At 34.2% G+C, this 21,776-nt stretch overlaps 1 protein-coding gene across 1 annotated transcript in view; it reads left to right on the top strand.

The window, feature by feature from the left end:
- Positions 1–20,982, top strand: part of LOC132560786 (germ cell nuclear acidic protein-like) — a 32,311-nt gene extending 11,329 nt beyond the window's left edge. The window contains exons 2-5 of the mRNA XM_060225461.1: positions 3,557–3,708; positions 6,675–7,264; positions 19,166–19,354; positions 20,804–20,982. Of these exons, the coding sequence (XP_060081444.1) occupies positions 3,557–3,708; positions 6,675–7,264; positions 19,166–19,354; positions 20,804–20,982 (1,110 nt within the window). The remainder of the gene's footprint in view (positions 1–3,556; positions 3,709–6,674; positions 7,265–19,165; positions 19,355–20,803) is intronic.
- Positions 20,983–21,776: the final 794 nt, after the last annotated feature.

Genomic DNA, 21,776 nt, shown 5'->3' on the forward strand with positions numbered 1-21,776 from the left:
ACAAAATTCTTTTCATCGACAGTTAGAAAAGATACACAGCTTGGAGCTTGTTAATGTTAGTTTGATTTGATTGCAGTTCTTCAACAATATTCCGTCAGAAGAGATAATACTTTCATTGACATTGATGGTAAGCAGTTCGGGTTGTATCCTTCAACAAGAACACACTCGGAAGCTCAACATTACTGTAACTCTAATTTTGGTAGACTTGCAGTTCTGGATACGACGAGGAAACTACAGATCATTTCTGATGAAACACAAAGGATCTCGAGTAAGATAAATCAATTATATATATATATCACATAATCAACCTGTTAATCATTGAAATATTTTGCGTATAGATAACTAGTGTTAAATGCCGTGGAAATTTTACATTGCATGCATCAGTCAGAAATCGATTGTATTGTCTTAATATGGACAATGGCGTTATGTTATGGCGCAATGCGATGGTTTTGTCCCCCATAATTTTATTTTAAACTTGTCATACTTTTTCTGAGTTCTGTGACGAAAAGCGTATACATCTTGTTTCGTACAAGATGTTATGAAAAGAAACGTTTTTTGCGATACTTAAAAAAATCTAAACTTACATAAAAATTTCATAAGAAATTAAAAATCATTGTAAGATCCTACATATATAAATGTATATGTTCATCGTTTCCTTTCTGTATCGATTAATTTTCTGATTATTTCTGTTTTAATTGCTTTCGTTTTACGTTGTTGGTGTTTTTTCTTTATGGTAAAAAAATTGATTCTGATATATACACGTATTACTGCAATACACGTATAGGGTATAACACATACGATATCTATGGTAAGTTGTCATTCATTTATAAAGCAGCGTCAATGATTGTCATTTTTATTATCTGATTTGTGACAGACTTTCGTAATGGTTGCAGATAAATAAACCATTTTAAATTTTTTAAAAAACCATGATTTTACCATGAAATATAATTCGAAATCATATGAATTGAAGCTTTGAATCAGTATGGTGCTCTCCATCATTTGAAACGTTGGTATTTGTTAGGTAAACTGTATACAGGTACATCTAAACGGGGAAAAAATGTCTTACTTTTTTGTTGCAAAGAGGTATGGTGTGTAAGGGTCCGATTCGACCTTAATGTCAACAAAAATAAAACACAAAAACGCATTTTCTATTTCGATGAGATTGGACTGGTTATCTCTATAAGCTTTATCCAAAGAACAATTATCAAAAACCTATTTTGTGTAGGTGTCACGTGTTACTTTTTAACAGATCGTCAAAGTTGCTACATAAGCAATCCGCTATAAAACACGCGAGTTTCCCAATTTTGACACACAGAGCACAAATCTACAAACTTTTAGCCAAACCAACCTATTGCAATCAGATGTAGTTTTAATCATATCCTTGAAAGTTGGTACAAGTGAGCGCTGATACCGAAAACTAGAGGAAAAAAAAACACTCCACTTTCCGGGCGTACATGTTCTACAGTAAGACAAGGTGAGTCGGAATGTACATTTTTGGATCGGTCAATTCGATGAACTGAAATAGGTGTTCCGTCACGGTAATGCGCCATACCTCTTTCTGAAAAAAATGGTCACGGGTTTGATCTACAGTAGTTATGTGAAATTTTTTACAACTATAAAGTAAAAACATCAATTGAAAAAAGATGTAAAACTGAATAATGGCTACCGTATCCCCCTCCACAAAGCAAAACAACAAATACAAATGAAAGGGAAAATTTTTTTATAAGATATATGAAATGATATCTTACTGGCACGATATCTTACAAGATGTTTTTCGACTATTGTTCCTCATCATCCAATCTCATCGCTCTATGCGTCATCTACTATTCTCTAAATTTACGTAAAAATAGATCAATTTAAAAAAAAAAAAAAAAAAACCTTTATCTACGTTGTCCTTATTTACATCAGTACCAAATGCAGCGTAATTGCTTCAGTGATCAGCAATGGTTAAAATAGCATTTAAATAAAAATGGTATTACGCCAAACGTATGTCTTGTAATACCTAAGTTTAAAAAATGTATAGAGGTATTTGCACATGTTTTAAGAAGAAAAATGAAAAGAAAAAGAAAAAAAAAGCATTATGTACTTTTTCAGATATGTTGAAGGAAAAAATACTGAAGTAAGTCTGAAAAAAAATGTATGAATACACTGGTTTCTTGAAGTTGCTTACAAGATTTTTTAAAATAGGGGAAACTGGTTTGTTTCCTTTAAAACAGAGGAGATGCTGTCCTTTTTCTATGTTATTGTATTTCTAACAATATGGCACCAAATGTTCTGAATGGCTTGTTTCCGTTATGATACAGGAAATATTGTCCCGTATAAGGTGGAGGTCACCGGCTGGGGGAGCAAGACTTTTGTTCACATACGTCACACAATTCTTTCTTTCCCTCTGTTATCATGGTTTGGATCAATCACAACAGTATTAGAATTCCACCCTCATTAAATCCATCAAACGATAAAAAATATCGCCAAACAGAAATGGAAAATAGGTTACGTATGAATTATGTACCGGGAATTCACGTCGTCTAGGAATTATCGAAGCAAGGCAACTTGATTATGGCCTGGTTGTAGCCAACCTAATTTATTCAACAGAGGGTCGATTAGGGCGTCACTGTAAAGATTATTATCATTTCTTAATTATCTGTCATCTACATGTGATCTTGCGTGGAATGCTACTTACGCAATGGTTCAATGGCGTTACTGATGTTGTAGTATGTACTGGTGACACGCTAGTATATCTTTAGACGATAATCTGAAATTTGCTGTCTCTCTCTGATGTTTTCATACGACCTGCTGAGCTGCTTTATGGCGGCACATGTTTAGTTTAACCTTTCACAAAATTCCCAGTAATTACACTACCTACGAAAGATTTGGTTTTAAAACATAAAAAAGTGTTACAAATGTCGTGCTTATCTTATGTAAACCTGTTATGATTCATGACTGCTTAAACAACAAAGATTTATCTCCCCTTAAGCAACAGAGACAATTACGTAAATCCAGATGTATTCATGTTGGGATGACTGCATGCTTATGCCTGGTGCGCGTATGATATGTAGTTACCATGATGTATAATAATCTTGTTACATAAATAAAAAGTAATCACTATATTCATTTTTGTCATCACACATTTTTGTTTTTATTTAAAAATATTTAAAAAACAAAATAACCAGATACACATCGTTAGAACCGCAGCGATTTCAACTGTGATCTCTCATAAACATACCCATAGCGGCGCCTCCTGAGCGTCATTTTCTACACCGCGAATAGAAGAAGTCCAAGAACAAATTATCAAATTAATGTTGTTGTTGACTATTTATTTTCGTTGATTTCTTGTGTACTCTAAATTGACGAATCCATATGCCCACGAACTGCTGACATTAGTATTAGTATGTACATATAGCTATGTTTAGCCATAAAAAATCAAGCGTCAACGGAAAAGTGATATTTTGAAAAACAACGAAAATTGACACCCCACTAAAATATATGATTTTGCGGTATGCAGTGCAAGTGCAGATATTGGACGATTTTTCACTATGTGAATATTACTTTGTTACAGGTACGTACTGGTATGTGGGTGTTACCCGGAATACAGAAGGAGAATGGTTTTGGAGTAATGGCAAACATGTTCATGTCACTGAAAATGAACATGACGTTAGATGTGGTATTGTATTTCAAGGCAGAGTCGATGATCACCGGTGTGATGACAAGGTATACTTCGTTTGTGAAATCCTGTGAGCTAGCGGACTTGAAAATTAAGTTTTCGTTCAACTATTATTGTAAAACTACAGATGGACAATTGATTAAAGACGAAAATGATGATCATAAGACATTTGCAAAGAATAAGACTATGTCTTAACGTGAACTATATGATTGTATAGCTGGTATTTTTTAGGAGTCACAATTTTCGCGATTTGCTTTTGAAATGACCGATTTATATTTCAAGGAATAAGAAAATCACTATTTGAATGTAAAAGGATATGCAATACACACTTGTCTCGCTATTTCACAAATTGATATTTCGTGAACAAGATGATTTACCGCGAAATACCGAAAATATCACCCCGCGAAAATAGTCAGCTATTCGTTATGTTATCCGTTTCCCTGCCTTCGACAAAATAAAGTTGAATATAGTTATTGAAATATTAAATGCAATTTTTTTTAATGTCATGTGTAAAAAGGGTGTTTTGATAGTTATGTTTTTCGTGGTTCTAGCAAAACCAAATATGATGCATTTTCCACTGAAATCAAAAGTCAGATAGACATATTTTCGGCTGAATTAATATTTTTTAGTCGGATTAAGTTTATTTCTTTTCTTTGTGGTTATATGTCATTCTTGAAAATAATGAAAGATAGAAATAAGGCCTTTTCAGTAAGGTCCCTGTACACGTACACCATTTCCTATGGAATAAATTGGAAAAAAGTCAAATTTCCGTTGCTTTCGTGTGCACGCTAAATAAACGAATTTATATGTGCAAGAATTGCTAAAATTAGTAAAAGTAGATTCGTTGTGCTAAACTAAGCCTCGAAATCATCAGCGTCAGGTCAAAATGAAATTATGATATTAGATAAAATGCGAAAACTTAATTCAACGAAAATATACGATATGGTAAATCATTCGTCATTCTTTATCAACTGTTTTCATTGATATCAGTGAGTTCTCTTAGTTAGAACACACAGGATTTGTTAACGTCATTTGTAGAATTAGACTTGACAATATCATATATATATATTTCTATAATGTTTTTCCAATAAGTTATGTATATTTTAAAAAAGGACAATATCTGAAGAGTTTGTGCGAATCGTGTTTGTCAATAAAATGTTTGTAAAATTCAATTAGATTAATCCAAAGTGTATGCATATGTATGTGATACTATAATTAGATATGTATGGTGTATGATACTATAATTAGATATGTATGTGTGTATGATACTATAAATAGATATGTATGTGTGTATGATACTATTATTAGATAGATATGTATGTGTGTATGATACTATTAGAATGTATGTGTGTATGATATATAATTGTGTATGTGTGTATGATACTATAATTAGATATGTATGTGTGTATGATACTATAATTAGATATGTATGTGTGTATGATACTATAATTAGATATGTATGTGTGTATGATACTATTATTAGATATGTATGTGTGTATGATACTGTAACCTAGCCGAGCGATTGCCACACAGACAACCACATTGTTATATATTTATATATTTACATTTATACAAGTTATGTTTTTGTTTTTTTTTTCTATAAAAATCAGTTCACCATACACTTATTACACCTTCCACTGAAACAATCCGCAATCACCAGTACATACACACACAAATCACAAATATAGTATCACCAACAAACCTAAACCCTAAAGTCTTTGTAGCCTCACATTCCTATCACAGTTGGGTTATCACAGATGGTATAGAATTTTCAAAGTCTGTCCAAAACACTTTCATGGAGAAACAACTGTTGTCCAAACCGACTGATGCCTCGTTGGTTCTGTACCTTCCAGCGCTGATGGCTTCAGTTTGAAGCAACGAACCTGGCACGACACCTCTTGGTTTCCAACATGTAAGTGTCAACCACAGGGCAAATTAGTGGCCGTACTGGCTACTCTCGAGTGCACTTGCGTAGTGTACTCTACCTCCCACTATCACCATGCACTGTGAACTCTGGTACAAGTACTGTTCAATTTTATACATAAAGCAGAGTCAGAACTGCTATAGACACATGAAGTCTCCCGGCTTCCGTACTTCCCAATTTGGACAAAGCCTATCCATATAAGAAGCTACAAAATATGAAAATAACCCTACAGTATGATCGTTACACCTTTACAACATTAGGTATTATATATTGTTATCATAACAAGCGTTATGTATCTTCATTATGCAACATTTACAGGTAGAAAGCTACGTAAACAGTTCGCACGAGCTTGCACGAGCGTACCCGGTAAACACAATAAACAAATCCATTCATACACACTTAAACATAACTTTCGGCATAAACATTCAAACCACAGATTATATATACACAGAGAAAGAAAGCGAAAGAGATATGAGATCATTTGTGTACTTACCGTGACTGTTATTCACGCTTCTTCAGAATAAAACGGCATCTGCATTTCCATGCCGTGTACCTGTATTCAATACCGGGTGGACTCTATCTTATAGAAGCCCTGAGCAACCGTACAATCGCCGGTAAAGCAATACTTACCGTAAAAATAGAGTCGGATTGTGACAGATACTATAATTAGATGTTATGTGTGTATGTTACTATAATTAGATATGTATGTGTGTATGATACTATAATTAGATATGTATGTGTGTATGATACTATAATTAGATATGTATGTGTGTATGATACTATTATTAGATATGTATGTGTGTATGATACTATAATTTGATATGTGTGTATGATACTATAATTAGATATGTATGTGTGTATGATAATATAATTAGATATGTATGTGTGTATGATACTATAATTAGATATTATGTGTGTTTGATACTATTAAGTGTAGATATGTATGTGTGTATGATACAGTATAATTAGATGATGATGTGTGTATGATGACAGTAATTAGATATGTATGTGTGTATGACACTATTATTAGATATGTATGTGTGTATGATGCTATAATTAGATATTATGTGTGTTTGAACGATTGAACAGTGTGGATGATAACAGTGTAGATGATGACAGTGTGGATGATGACAGTGTGGATGATGACAGTGAGGATGATGACAGTGTGGATGATGACAGTGAGGATGATGACAGTGAGGATGATGACAGTGTGGATGATGACAGTGTGGATGATGACAGTGAGGAGGATGACAGTGGTGATGATGCTAGTGAGGATGATGACAGTGTGGATGGTGCTAGTGAGGATGATGACAGTGTGGATGATAACAGTGTGGATGATGACAGTGAGGAGGATGACAGAGTGGATGATGCTAGTGAGGATGATGACAGTGTGGATGATGCTAGTGAGGATGATGACAGTGTGGATGATGACAGTGAGGATGATGACAGTGTGGATGATGACAGTGAGGATGATGACAGTGTGGATGATGACAGTGAGGATGATGACAGTATGGATGATGATGACAGTGTGGATGATGACGACATTGTGGATGATGTCAGAGTGGATGATGACAGAGTGGATGATGCTAGTGAGGATGGTGACAGTGTGGATGATGCTTGTGAAGATGATAACAATGTGGATGATGATGACAGTATGGATGATAACCATTTCACTTCCGGTAAAGCTAGTGGTTCTAAACTGTTTAAATACTAGTCTCAAACCCAAACAAAAGTGTTATTCTGAAAATATGAAGCCTCACATGGTCCGTTTCAACATGTCAAGACCAATTTTAGCGAGAATGTATTTTTCAAATTTTGATAAAACCCTTAATAACGGATTAATCTAATAGACAAAACGTATACGCCGATAAACTGTATAGTGCTACCTTAAAAACGTACATTATATAACATAAAGAGAGATAAAAATAACCCCCAGTAGATATGCAAGTTGTTTGGAAATTGACCAGGTAGATGTGTAGTGATAATATGTATGGAGATATGGCTACACTCACATTTTGTAGTTTATGCTTAAAATCCAGTCTATAACATTCTTTCAGAAACTTTAATTAATATGGCTGTTTCAATGCTTTTACATGTTTCATTCATATATTTATTCAATTTCCTTTATCAGATTGTATATCGTAGTAAGTTGGCCAGCAAGTGTTTAATATTTAGAAAAATAGAGTAGAAATAAATAGATACATTTAGACCATATTCCGATATGTTATGCCCGTGTATACTTTGTACAATGGCAGTATATCCCAGTCATTACGTCTTAACGTTAAGTCGATTTCTGAGGTGTTAAAAGATATCATAAATAGGAATGCTGTAATACATAGTCAACTAGCAGTACCTCATGCAATCTCAGTGGGTTTCGTGATAATATACGCGTGATCCGTCAACAACATTAATCAATAATATATTTTAAAAATATCGATGATTTTGCCATAGTTTAAACTGAACAAATTACAAGAAGGCACGAGTTCCATAATATACATTTATTACAAAACATGATATGAAAAAACTTTTTAAAATAAAGAATATATATAGATTTGGCAAAAGGGACACTCAGTTACTCTCATCAGACTAAATATCACTCTTCTGATCTGACAAATGAATGGATAGACAGAACAATTCACCAGAAGGATTGTATGAACTTTATTCTGTCGTTCTTACATCGATCTGGAGTCCTTCATCGACACCAGACCATTATATGGAAAAAATGTCGCCAGAGAGTCAGAATAACTCGGAGTTAGTCTAGGAGTTCTTTAACATCCCATTCTCGGATCTATAGAATATGAAAATTAATTATTATATGTCATGTCAAGTCACATAATTGAATCACAGTTTGAACATATTCATCGTTTTCCATCTACTTAGAATTTTATAAATAATCCAGTTTCTCTTCAATTCGTATGTAAAAATGGTAACACTTCTAAAACTTTTTCGATGAATTAGAATATGAAATATTGTGAGCCATTACGACAAAGGATGACATTTCCCAGAAATAAATCAAGATTCATTTTGAAATCAACATTTAGTACATAGATTTTTTTTTTCAATTTTGAAAAAGATTAATACTTCAAGAAATTTGAAAAACATGCTCAAACGTGATACATTTTTATTCATTTTAGCATAGAACCGAATATATATGTTGAAACAGGTCTTCAAACACTTTAGGTTAGAATGGAAAGGAAAAACAATTGTTGCATGAGATGAATAGTGGTTTAATTTTTCAATTTTTGAATTTTTGAAACCTCCAACAGATGGTCAAACTATTCCATATCCAGTAAGAAACAAACAGGATTTGGTAATTTTGAACAACAGACTATCTCCAACTATTTTTTTCCTTCCGCACTTTCACTACGGAGTACGCTTGGTATTACATACAGACCGTCCCGTTAATATAAACTTTATTTATTTTACAACAATTGCGAAACAAGTTATATCAACTTATACTAATCACTCTTGTTGGCCCGGATGTAAGCGCGCGAGGGGTCTTATAGTGGGAGGAAACCGGAGTACCCGGGGAAAACCCACGTGATCGGGCAGGTGACCCTTTTCACGTCCATTCCGGGAATCGAACCCCGGTCGGCTAGGTGAATGGCGAGTGCATTACCACTGCGCCACCCGACCACCCCAGATCGTCACTATCTCTGCAAACTTTTAAATCATTTATAACCCCAGATCAATGAAAACTCCCGATATACTACGGATGTGGTGACGGGTAGTTAAATATGATTCCCATAAAGTTACGTCATCGATGTAGTTCTTTAAGATATGACCTAATTTGTGTAAATATGGCTAATGATGCATTCCAGTGGAAACCCTTGTGGACTTTTCATTTTTACTCTGATTTTCCCAATTATAAGCAGCGGAGATGTTGTTTTTCGTTAATCTTGAAAATGTAATTTTGTTTTAGAAATTAATTTGTTTATAGAAATGAATATCTGCCTGTTGCCACTAATGTAATGATATTTAGAAATGTACACAATTTCATTAAATCTAACAATAGACTGTAAATTACAGTTAGTCTGATTAATTGATTTTCTTAGTTTGGAGATTAATGTAACTATCCGTATATATGTAATTACAAATTCATGCCCTCTTTCTTTGCCAAATGCTGTAAACGTAGTTTATTTTGAGGAAAAAGCTTTGATAATGTTGTAACAACTTGTGCCCGATTCCTGTTGCTGAAAATCATAACAATGAAACATGTTTGGAAAGACACTTTTTATAAGCATATATAACTCTAGTGATTGTGTCAATGTGGCAGAGACAGCCTGTCCGGGTTTTTTCAGATGATGATATATATATATATATATTATTGATAAACAGTATATTCTGCATTGTAATTAAATTGTAATAACATGATAATAATGATGATTGTGCAGTATCGTGGTGTCTAGTACTGTCCTGTGTTATTGTCCAGCTGTCAGCTGTGTAGTGTCATGTGCTTCTGTTTATGTTTGTGTTCTGTGACCTTTACCTGAATGCTATTCATGTGACCTTTCCCCTACCTGTCCCACTGCTGGTCATGTGACTCTTTCCCTACCTGTCCCACTGCACATGCTGGGCATGAGCATTGGACAGGGGTATCTCAGTGCTGACTGGATAACAGACACCAGGCAGGAAGTAGGAACTTTTAACTTGTTTAAATGTATTAATGTCTAATTTTATTCAATGCTAATAATGTAATAGTAACTGATTTACATAGTCAATTATGATGTGCTATACTAGTGCACTTTATATATCTGTAATATCTTATTTTAATTGATTCACTGTGCTAGTGTGTCAGGTGAAAAGTGTTCAGGCTTGTGGCCATTTTGAAATATCCATAATGTTTAAAAGTAATTAATTTATTCTAGGAATTTGGGAATTTAAAATAATCCTAATTTAGTCATGTATGTATTGTACATCTTATGGAAGTAATTGTAGTAGTCTTTGTATTCAGAGAACCTTTTTTATATTTGTTGTTTAGGCCAAGCCATTGTTCATCATAGCCATCGTATCATATACATTGTATTCAAGAACACTGTCACAATGATGGAGTAAGTGTTCATGTTCAGTTCAAATTAGGTATATCTATATAGTTTGTTGAAAGTAACATGTCATAGTAATTAATATAGTACACATGTAATATTATAATTAAACTATTGTCTGTAAAGTCATCAGTAATCTCAAGTTTCAAATATTTTAAGATAATGTAATGTAATGCATTGTAATGTAATGTAAAGTCCAATCTGTGATGGTATTGTTATCTTATAGTATTGTTGAAATTGTGTCCTATGGTAATCCGTAATGTACTGTCCATCTAATATAGTGTTGTATTGTTTCAGGTTTTCATCTATTTCTGAATAAATATGTATGAACTGAACCTGGCTGAGTTGGTGTCTTAGCGTCCTCTGCCCCAAATCCCATCCCCGTTTCATCAACAATACAATGAAAGAAATTTCCAACTTACATGTTATAAAACTCTGACAGCTAAACGAAGTATTTATTGTCGCGCTGCATAATATCTTAATGAAGTACCATCCTCTGTTATATCGATATTTGCATTGTCATTGGGCATGCGCAAGAACACATGACTTGTCATGACTCATACCGATTGTTGATGCACAATGTTTGCTTACATTTCTATTTTCATATAGCCATGAAGGATATCTAGCAGTAGATTTTTTTTCAGAACATTTGCAGAAAATAGTAAATAAAAAAATTAATGTAGCTGTTTCTTGTTTGAAATATTCTGTTCGGGGTTTCCTTGTTAAGCTACCTACTTCATGAGATATGTCTGTATAAACTCGTTGTTCATCATTAAGTTAGCACTCCCAAGTAATTCTTATTGTACATTAACAATGATTGATATACATTGAAGCATGTCTACACAAAAGAGAACTCCATAATTTGGGAGCAGCATTAATCTATAACATAGAAATTTGCCAGCGAAACCTTGTCCCCGCCCAACGTTTAACTTTACAAATGTACATGACTGGAAAGAATTGACATAATGAACGTATCAATATTGATAGCTAATTATATTACCTGTATAGAAATAATGATAAAAATACCTTCCGCATCCAATATTAGCTAAACTGATCACAGGGAAAATAATGACCTTCAGGACTTTTTTTATATAATGATCACCATACACAACATTAGACAGCTGATACGATCATGTGTAAATTTGTTTGAGACGTAATTAAAGCTCGATAAAGCTATGTTCTACAACAGGGGATTAGAGACTTAATATTCAGTATAAGCGATTTCGTTTAGTCGCTATAACTCCCAGGCTTTGGAATGTGTTTAGATTAAAATTCCCACAATATTGCCAACCTATACTGTTATCATCGCGTGATCAAATCATGGTTTTACCGAAATACGAAAAAGCAAAAAGGAGGTGAAGTCATATGTTTTCTGTGTTAATAATTCCATTATGTGTCCTTTTTCTTGATGTTTTAACATCTCGATAATAACGTCCATTACAGTGTTAATTATATACCCTCTGACCCATGAAGTGGGAATTAAGCCCAACAAATTTCACAGTCAAACGTTGGTGGGTGTTTTTTCCCTACCTTATATTAGCCGAAGGATATAAACGTATTATAAAGTTAATTTCTACTTTTTGTGTACCGCATTTTAGACCCTAAAATGTGTCGTAATCTTAACGTCCGTACGATCAAAGTGCAATAGCTATGCTGCAGACAAGGTGTTGGGATCTATGATACTTTCTTTGGTACAACATTAACCCAACTTTCAATCAATTCTCCTATTATTATACTTGCACGTTACAGCCAGAAACCATTTAATACCTTTACCAAACACTATTTGCTGCCTTTGTCTGCATCCAAGAGGAGAAGCCTCTTGGAGCTATTCTCTCTCTTTTCATCTGCAATAATTTCAACCTAAAAAGCTTGGCTATCCTCGCTTTGTTCTTATTTAGTTATTTCTTTATCGTCATCAACATGTTAACAATTCGTAGTTTTTTTTAGAGAAAACCAGCCTTTAAAAACTCCTCTGTATTTGGAATAAGCTTAAAAATACAGGTGACATCTTTATCAACTGTTGTTGGATGTGGTTTTATGGTAGAAGTTGTAAAAATACATTTCAGTATGATAACACTATAAAATCGCCAGCGAATATCCATACTGTCCATGGAAAACGTCTACATTTGATCTTATCTAAGTAAAAGACTAAAACCACACATAAACAAGTAATGAAACTTCTAAATAAGTGTTACTTTTATTATATACAGTTTCTACTTATTTATAGGGTTAGGGGAATTGGGCGGAATGATGCCGATAGATGTTTATAAAACAAAGTATCTTATCAGATATTCAGTAGAGGGTGCTATGGATAATGTGATGACAGTTGATAGCAGTAATATATGAATAGTCAAGTCACATTAACATTTGTAAATATGAAATCGATAATTGAAAATACAGTTCCTTAATAACGTGCACATAGTGCACATTACAATGCAGGTGTGTTTAAAAATCAGCAATCATATCTCACACATGAATTATAGATTAAGGGGAAAAGAGAAATTAGCATAACTTGTTAATTAGCCCGTCATCCGATGAAGCTGAAATATGACAAAATGTTCATAAGTACGTAGGTCCTACTGGATAGTCGGTTTTAAATTCGAAAATTCATTATTTCGATAAATATCGTACGTGGTAATAAGAATATCTATAATTTCAAGTTAAATTCTTCAACAGTGTGTTGACAGCCTTCAAACGCGATATTTTATAAACACACATTTACAAATTGTTGGACATAAAACATAAATATGGATTTGATTAATGGCTATGTGATTTTGGCGTTCATGGAATTATTTACAAATTTAAATGTTAGAGGATTAATATCGTCTTTTCCAGATTCCACTAATGACATACAATGTTCTTTGGCTTTCCTGTCGCTGTATACAGTAGGATACATACAGTGTCAGCAGGCCTGTATCAGATACTCCGGTTGTGAAGTATTACGATACAGCAAGTCTTATTTGGAATGTAATCTTTATTATGGCAAAGATTGTGTTCATTCTTCCTATACCGATGATTCATATTTCTACCTGAGGAAAAAAGAAACTGGTGAGGTAAGACTTTGTATGATTCTTACTTGTCCAATTCCATTCTATTGCGTAGTGTGATATTATCAGAGGTATGACTGGTATGTCTTGCTGCTGATCAGGGGGGGATATTTTCATACCCACCATGGGAGACTCGGTTGGATACTTAATAATAAAACCAGGATATTTTCATACCCACCATGGAGACTCGGGTGAATATTTTATAAAACCAGGATATTTTCGTACCCACCCTAGAGACCCGAGGGAATATTCAATAAAACCAGGATATTTTCATACCCACCATAGAGATTCGGGTGAATATTTAAGAAAACCAGGAAATATTCACATCCACCATAGAGACTAGGGTGAATATTTAATAAAACCAGGATATTTTCATTCCCACCATAGATGTTCGGGTGAATATTTAAGAAAACCTGGAAATATTCACATCCACCATAGAGACTACGGTGAATATTTAATAAAACCAGGATATTTTCATACCCACCATAGACATTCGAGTGAATATTCAATAAAACCAGGATATTTTCATTCCCACCATAGATGTTCGGGTGAATATTTAAGAAAACCAGGAAATATTCACATCCACCATAGAGACAAGGGTGAATCTTTAATAAAACCAGGATATTTTCATACCCACCATAGAGATTCGAGTAAATATTCAATAAAACCAGGATATTTTCATACCCACCGTAGAGACTCGAGTGAATATTCAATAAAACCAGGATATTTTCATACCCACCATAGAGACAAGGGTGAATATTTAATAAAACCAGGATATTTTTATACCCACCATAGAGACTCGAGTGAATATTCAATAAAACCAGGATATTTTCATTCCCACCATAGATGTTCGGGTGAATATTTAAGAAAACCAGGAAATATTCACATCCACCATAGAGACAAGGGTGAATATTTAATAAAAAGAGGATATTTTTATACTCGCCATAGAGACAAGGGTGAATATTTAATAAAAACAGGATATTTTCATACTCGCCATAGAGACAAGGGTGAATATTTAAAAAAAAACAGGATATTTTCATACTCGCCATAGAGAATCCAGTGAATATTCAGTAAAACCAGGATATTTTCATACCCACCGTAGAGACTCGAGTGAATATTTAATAAATCCAGGATATTTTCATACCCACCATAGAGATTCGAGTGAATATTCAATAAAACCAGGATATTTTCATACCCACCATAGAGACTCGAGTGAATATTTAATAAAACCAGGATATTTTCATACCCACCATAGAGACTCGAGTGAATATTCAATAAAACCAGGATATTTTCATACCCACCATAGAGACAAGGGTGAATATTTAATAAAACCAGGATATTTTTATACCCACCATAGAGACTCGAGTGAATATTCAATGAAACCAGGATATTTTCATACCCACCATAGAGACTCCAGTGAATATTTAATAAAACCAAGATATTTTCATTCCCACCATAGATGTTCGGGTGAATATTTAAGAAAACCAGGAAATATTCACATCCACCATAGAGACAAGGGTGAATATTTAATAAAAACAGGATATTTTTATACTCGCCATAGAGACAAGGGTGAATATTTAATAAAACCAGGATATTTTCATACTCGCCATAGAGACAAGGGTGAATATTTAAAAAAAAACAGGATATTTTCATACTCGCCATAGAGAATCCAGTGAATATTCAGTAAAACCAGGATATTTTCATACCCACCATAGAGACAGGATATTTTCATACTCGCCATAGAGACGAGTGAATATTTAATAAATCCAGGATATTTTCATACCCATAGAGACTCCAGTGAATATTTAAAACCAGGATATTTTCATACCCACCATAGAGATTCGAGTGAATATTCAATAAAACCAGGATATTTTCATACCCACCATAGAGACTCGAGTGAATATTTAATAAAACCAGGATATTTTCATACCCACCATAGAGACTCGAGTGAATATTCAATAAAACCAGGATATTTTCATACCTACCATTTTGACTCGATTTAATATTTAAGAAAACCAGGATATTTTCATACCCATCATAGAGACTCGAGTGAATTTTCAATAAAACCGGGATATTTTCATACCCACCATAGAGATTCGAGTGTCGGGAAATCCATGCAAACCGATCCCACACAGCTTGGTTGACTGGTGTATTTCGTCTCAAGCAACGTCTTAATCTCTCGACTTTGTGGTCTATATCCGTGTCCATGTCAGACAGGAAATAACGGTTCCTAACCAACTAAGCTCTTTCCCTTGCTTCGATGGCTAAAAGTAAACACATTTCAGGACAAGTGAATGACACCGCTTTGAGAGTACCACCTGTTTGGTTTCCTGACCATTAAAAGGACTGTTTTTATACAAAGCTACATCATATAACCTTAGCCGACCCCTAGAGTGTTCTGGGCATCTTCATTGTACGACTTATAGTATAGTTAAATCCACCTTATTCTCTTGACCTCCAATACACTAGCAAGATCCACATTTTCCACTTTCTGTTTCTTCCAATATGTTGTACAAAGTTTAATGGATGAAAGCAAAACATCACTGGCCACTGGAAATCAAATGGATGTATTTTTCACAGAAATCATGAGATTGCCGTTCTTTCAATATTTATTTTATTATCATGAAACTTCATTCTAGAACTTTCATTCAATTCTCAATGATTGTACAGAATAGCACAAAGCAAATTCCCTTGTCAATAACAATGCCCGATACAATATTGTTATTTTCAATATACATGTAATTGTAAAATCATAATTACTTGTATAAACGTGATCCGATGAATTGTATCACGTGATATAACACATATCACGTGATATAACACATATCACGTGATATAACCCAGAATACACTTATGATTGATTGCATGTTTAATTCGTGTTTAAATTTTATTCACCGCACTTTCTGGTTCCTGAGGATGTTTTTTTCTTTCTTTCTTTTTCATAAATCGAAGAAAATTGAAGAAAGATGTCTCAGCATTGAATGTCCAGTTGCACATGTTTGTGTTATATTGAAACACGCGTCACATTGTTTTCCGGATCGAGGTACTTATTCAAGTTTTTGTGGTTTTTTTCACACTTTTTTTTATCATATTGAAAAATTTTAAAAACAAAACTCATAGTTTTAAGTGGTTTGTATTCGTCTTACAACAATATGCTAGCCAAATTCTAATATTGATTAAATAATATTTTAAAAAGTTTGTGTTTATAGCATGCTTTCAAATCAGTCAAAAGAACAACTGAATAAATGAATGAATGAATGAATACTATTGATGGGGAAACTTCTCAATCTCTTACACCCATGAAATATGTTGGTAAATGCAGAATTGTGATATTTATATAAAGGAAAGTTAAATATTCTACCATGAAAAAATGTTGATAATGCAAGTATTTATTTAATTGATATGTTAACAACACAAAAAACGTCTCTTGTTTTGACAGTGTCCGGTTTGGTAGGGCTCCCCCTAACCACTGGACATTGAAACGGCGGAGTGTTTGTTTTTGTAAATTTTTTGTTTATATCAGACCTTGAGATTGACAGTTTTTTATGGTCCCAAGGGAGATAACGAAGAATGAAAGGAGTGTGTAAGAGGATGAAAGTAAACATATGTCGAGTGAAAGTCCTCTTGTATGAGGACACATAATGTTAACTTTTCATTTGCCTTTGGTTAAATAGATATTTTTTCTCTGGTAAAAAAGGCATGCATTCAACTTGGTAAAATTGGAATAACAAATAAACATCAGAAATGTGTCATACTGATCATAAAACGCAGTATCTATACGTTCTTGTGCTGTAAATACATGGCGAGGTCATGTCGACATACTTTGGAAAAATTATCTGATGTATGAAAATTACGAAATTTATCTAGTTACGGGGCTGCTGCACCTCCCCCTCTAGATTTTGACTTTTCTTTTGATCACTTTGGATTTTCCTTAGTCGCCCTTAGGCTTCAACATCTAGGCCCTTAGCATCACCGGCGAGTCCTAGAAGGACGCAAAAGCTTCATGATGCAGTTTAATTCATTATAAAAATGTGCTATTCACTTGTATGTCTTTTGTACAATCTTGATAAAGATTCTGCATATAATAAAGAGACAGCTCCATCCAGGTCTTAACACATTTGAAGTCGGCGCTATTTCGAATTTCGAATTCGTTTCTGAACGTTGATTTCAGTACTCTTCATATATTTTCAATGGGATTTAAATCCGGACTTGGTGCTTGCAAAGGAAATGTCGGAATGTTGTCCGTTTTCCACCGTCGCGGAAACATGACATGGAGCATTGTCTTGCAGGTATTTTCGGCGTTAAATTAGAAAATTTCAAGCTATCACAGGCCAGGAATGTTCATCCAGAATTGAAATGTATTTGTCAGTGTTCATGTTATCATCGACAGGTATAATGGTTTCCACACCATTGTAGCAAATACACCTCCAAAACGGGACCCAGTTGGCCTTGGAAAACGGACCTTCACCTGTGTTCTTCAGCAAAGAGACGTTGCCGCACGGTTCTTGTAGATAAATTAGACCTGTATGAGCGTTAAAACGAGTTATCAAGTTTTGTAAAGCCTGCCAACGATTTGTCTTTCCCATCCGAAGAGGAGTCTGTCACCGCGGCATGATGATAATTTCGGTCTTGCACTTCGCGGTTTATTTTCTGAGCTCTCTCGATCTTTTCTCCGTGTAAGAAATTTCTGAATTGTTCTGGAATTTATTCCAGTTATCAATTTTATATGACGAATTACCTTCGTTTGACAGGTTTCCTATGATTTCTTTTACATCTGGATTCATCTCGGCTCCAAGGCGACCAATAGTTAAGCAGACGACCAAAACATGTAACAAAGGAAATAATTCTCAAACTTGTTTTTGTCATAGTGAATGTTAGTGTTAATGCTAATGTGATCGGGCATCACAGATTCGAAAACGGCACCTGCTTGGCACAACATCAACATAAAGCCTGCAGCGAACATTTTTTGGCAGCGTCAGAAAATCGCGACACCAGTAAGCGTTAAACTAACTCTGATCGACCTTAATACTGCTGTAGAAACCAAAGACCGAAACAATTCATTCATTTGTTTCGTCCTACGACTTGTCAGAGATGCTGATGGCCTAAATTTTGAAGCCTAATTGTCGACTGAGAAAAATATGGAGCATTCGAAAGAAATGTCAAAATTACTCCATAATTCAAGAATATTCATAATTTAAAAAGTTAGTCTAATCGTGTAATTCAAATATTTCAATGAAAGTATAACTTTCCTGAAAGAAATTCACTGCGAATTAACTGTGTTCCTGTAATCGGAAGGTAACAAAATTTCGAGACTAACCAATCTGATCGCGATCGAGCCGAACTTAAAGAGACAAAATATTAAACTACAGCAGAAAGTTTTTGTTCAGACTTCAGACTCGGGTGGCTTTACAGGAATTTTTTACAAAAGTATTTTATTTATTAGTCAATCTCTGAGACTGATGAAGAATTGATTTTTCTACTCCTTTAACAGTCCTTACTGATAATGCCAACTTCGATGCCAGCTTTGTTGATATTGATGGCATACTCTACGGTATGTATCCTCTGTACAAAACGTACGATGAAGCTGACGACTTCTGCAAATCATTGTCTGGAAGATTGGCAGCACTGGATACACAGAAAAAATATGACATCGTAACTAATGTAGTAATGAAGACTACAGGTAATATATTTCGTCAAAGTAATGTCATTGACAAAAATTCTATTTCTTCGTACAATATGAAGCTAGACGTATCAGCTGCTTGTTGGTTTATCTGTTGGTTCCATTGTTGTATACCTTCTTCACACTTGAGAACTTGACACCAATTACTTGGGCTGACATTTAATAGCATTTAATAGCATAAATAATGGACGCAGGCTTCACATCCTCTATGTCCATATCATGTACATTAGAAAGCATAATAAAATAGATTTAACTTCCAGTTTAACGGCTACAAAGTACAAATTTTAATCACAGATTTAGCACTGACAACTTTTGTGGTGAACTATTATATAAGTCAATTACTCGCTGACTGAAAAAATGCTTCCGTCTGTCAAGACGACATCGTTTTTTGAAGATTTTCTTATCATGACCTCTGGTTATACTATTTTTGTCCATTTGGAAGAAGTTTATTGTTACTCTACAATCATATATATTAATTATTGATTGTAGAGTAATCATTGCGAGTGTCGATGAAGCAAAAGACGCTTACCCTTCTAGAACACTTTGTCTTTTTCTCCTTGTTCTTTTTCGGGAGCCTTTCTTTTTGCCTTAGTTTAAATTTTGATTAAATCACATGTTGGGATGTTCTTTTCTTATACATACTGTATAGCTGGTAATTACCAAGGGTCAAATTTTTTCTCGGCTTCCATTTAAACCGATCGGGTTATATTTAAACAAATTAAATTTCGCGATTAAAATGACATTTAATACACACAAATATCGAAAGTACCATCCCCGAGAAAATGACTAACTACACGGTAATCAGTTCTGTAAATATCAATATTGTTGAGAATCGGTCTATATCGCACATACTTAAAATCTAACGCACGCACGCTGATGATGATTTCAATATTATCACTACTTTTTAAGATCTACAAAAATAAATTAAGGATTTATACCATATAGGGTCAAACTTCGATGCACAATGTATCCATTCATAAAAAACACGGTTAAGTCGAACCGTCGGATAAGTCGAACATTTCATTTGGTCCCGTCGACTTCGACTTATCCAGTTTTTACTGTACATTCGTATACTAAGAAGAATGGTGTATGGACAAAGTTGTTTCCTTGCATATCGACAAAATTATTGTTCAGTCATACATAAAAATTAAGAGATTTCTTAATTATTTGTAAATAAAGTTTTTGAAATTGCCATTTCATGCACTTCATGAAACAGGTGGATGCAATTTAATCGTCTGAACGTATTGAAGTGGTCAATGATCGGTGTCAGTGTTGGCTCTGATGACGGTTCATGGTTGTGTTGACCATTGCAGAAGTATTGAAAATAATCTTAAAAGCTTCATTGTGAGGTTTTAATGATAAAAGAACATACCTATAACGTTGTGTATGTGTCAGTATTCCTCAATCTGTCTACATTAATCTTGGTTATGAGTAATTGCCATGTTACAGAAAGTGCTTGGAGAATCGGGGCTTCCCAAAATGCTAATGGTACCTGGAGTTGGAGCAGTGGCCTTCCCGCGTACCTTTCAGTCGTGAACGAGTACACACCGTGTGCTGCTATATATGACGGTAAATTGGATGATCATGAGTGCAGCCTGGCTTGTCCTTTCGTGTGTGAAATACTCTGAAGATTTGACGTAAGCGATCCTTTATGTTACTACGAATACGACAAGAAATCTCGTGGTATTCATAAATTGAAAATTAATAAGGTAAGGCAATACTTCAAATCAACATTCGTCTTCTACCAAAACAATATGATTTGTTTGACAAAAGAAGATAACTTTTCTCTATACGAAGACTAAACAAAACCTGACTATCGCTAATTATGAGATATCTTCATAGGCCTTTTCAAGGATACAACAACAGCAAAAGTGATGACAACATGTGTCTAGAATCATATATATGACACAGATGTATACAACATTTGTCGTGCATGGATATTAATTAGCTGAGTTTTGAGGATCACGTGTTTACTGAATTCACGAGAACAATTCATCACCAAAGATACAAAGAAAAACAAAGTTCACAAAAAGGGTCAATCATAATTGTATTAACGTTTAGGAGTACATAGGCTGCATTTGACCTGACTAAGTCCTATTCACACTATAAACACTTTTCGTCAAGGCATTAATTTCAACATTGTCACTGTTGCATTTTGTCGTGTTTATGGGCACTGTGCGTGCCTTCACGGCCTGTATTGTGATATATCTCGTAGTCATTTTAAATTTGTGCCTATAGAATTTGTTACCATTAATTCTCACGAACCACGTAAGAAACTTCCTGGGGCAGGCGAATACCTTCTAAGAAAAATCCGTTACAGAGTTTTAAGGATATAATGTGGGTTTTTTTATCTTGTAAAACATGTTCAATATGATCGCTGCTCGTCAAAATAAGTACAGTTTATTGATACAAACGAAAATTA

Source organism: Ylistrum balloti, unplaced genomic scaffold (genome assembly GCF_031769215.1).
Source record: "Ylistrum balloti isolate Yb309-2 unplaced genomic scaffold, AGI_CSIRO_Ybal_v1 Utg371114, whole genome shotgun sequence".
Classification (NCBI taxonomy): Eukaryota; Metazoa; Mollusca; class Bivalvia; order Pectinida; family Pectinidae; genus Ylistrum; species Ylistrum balloti.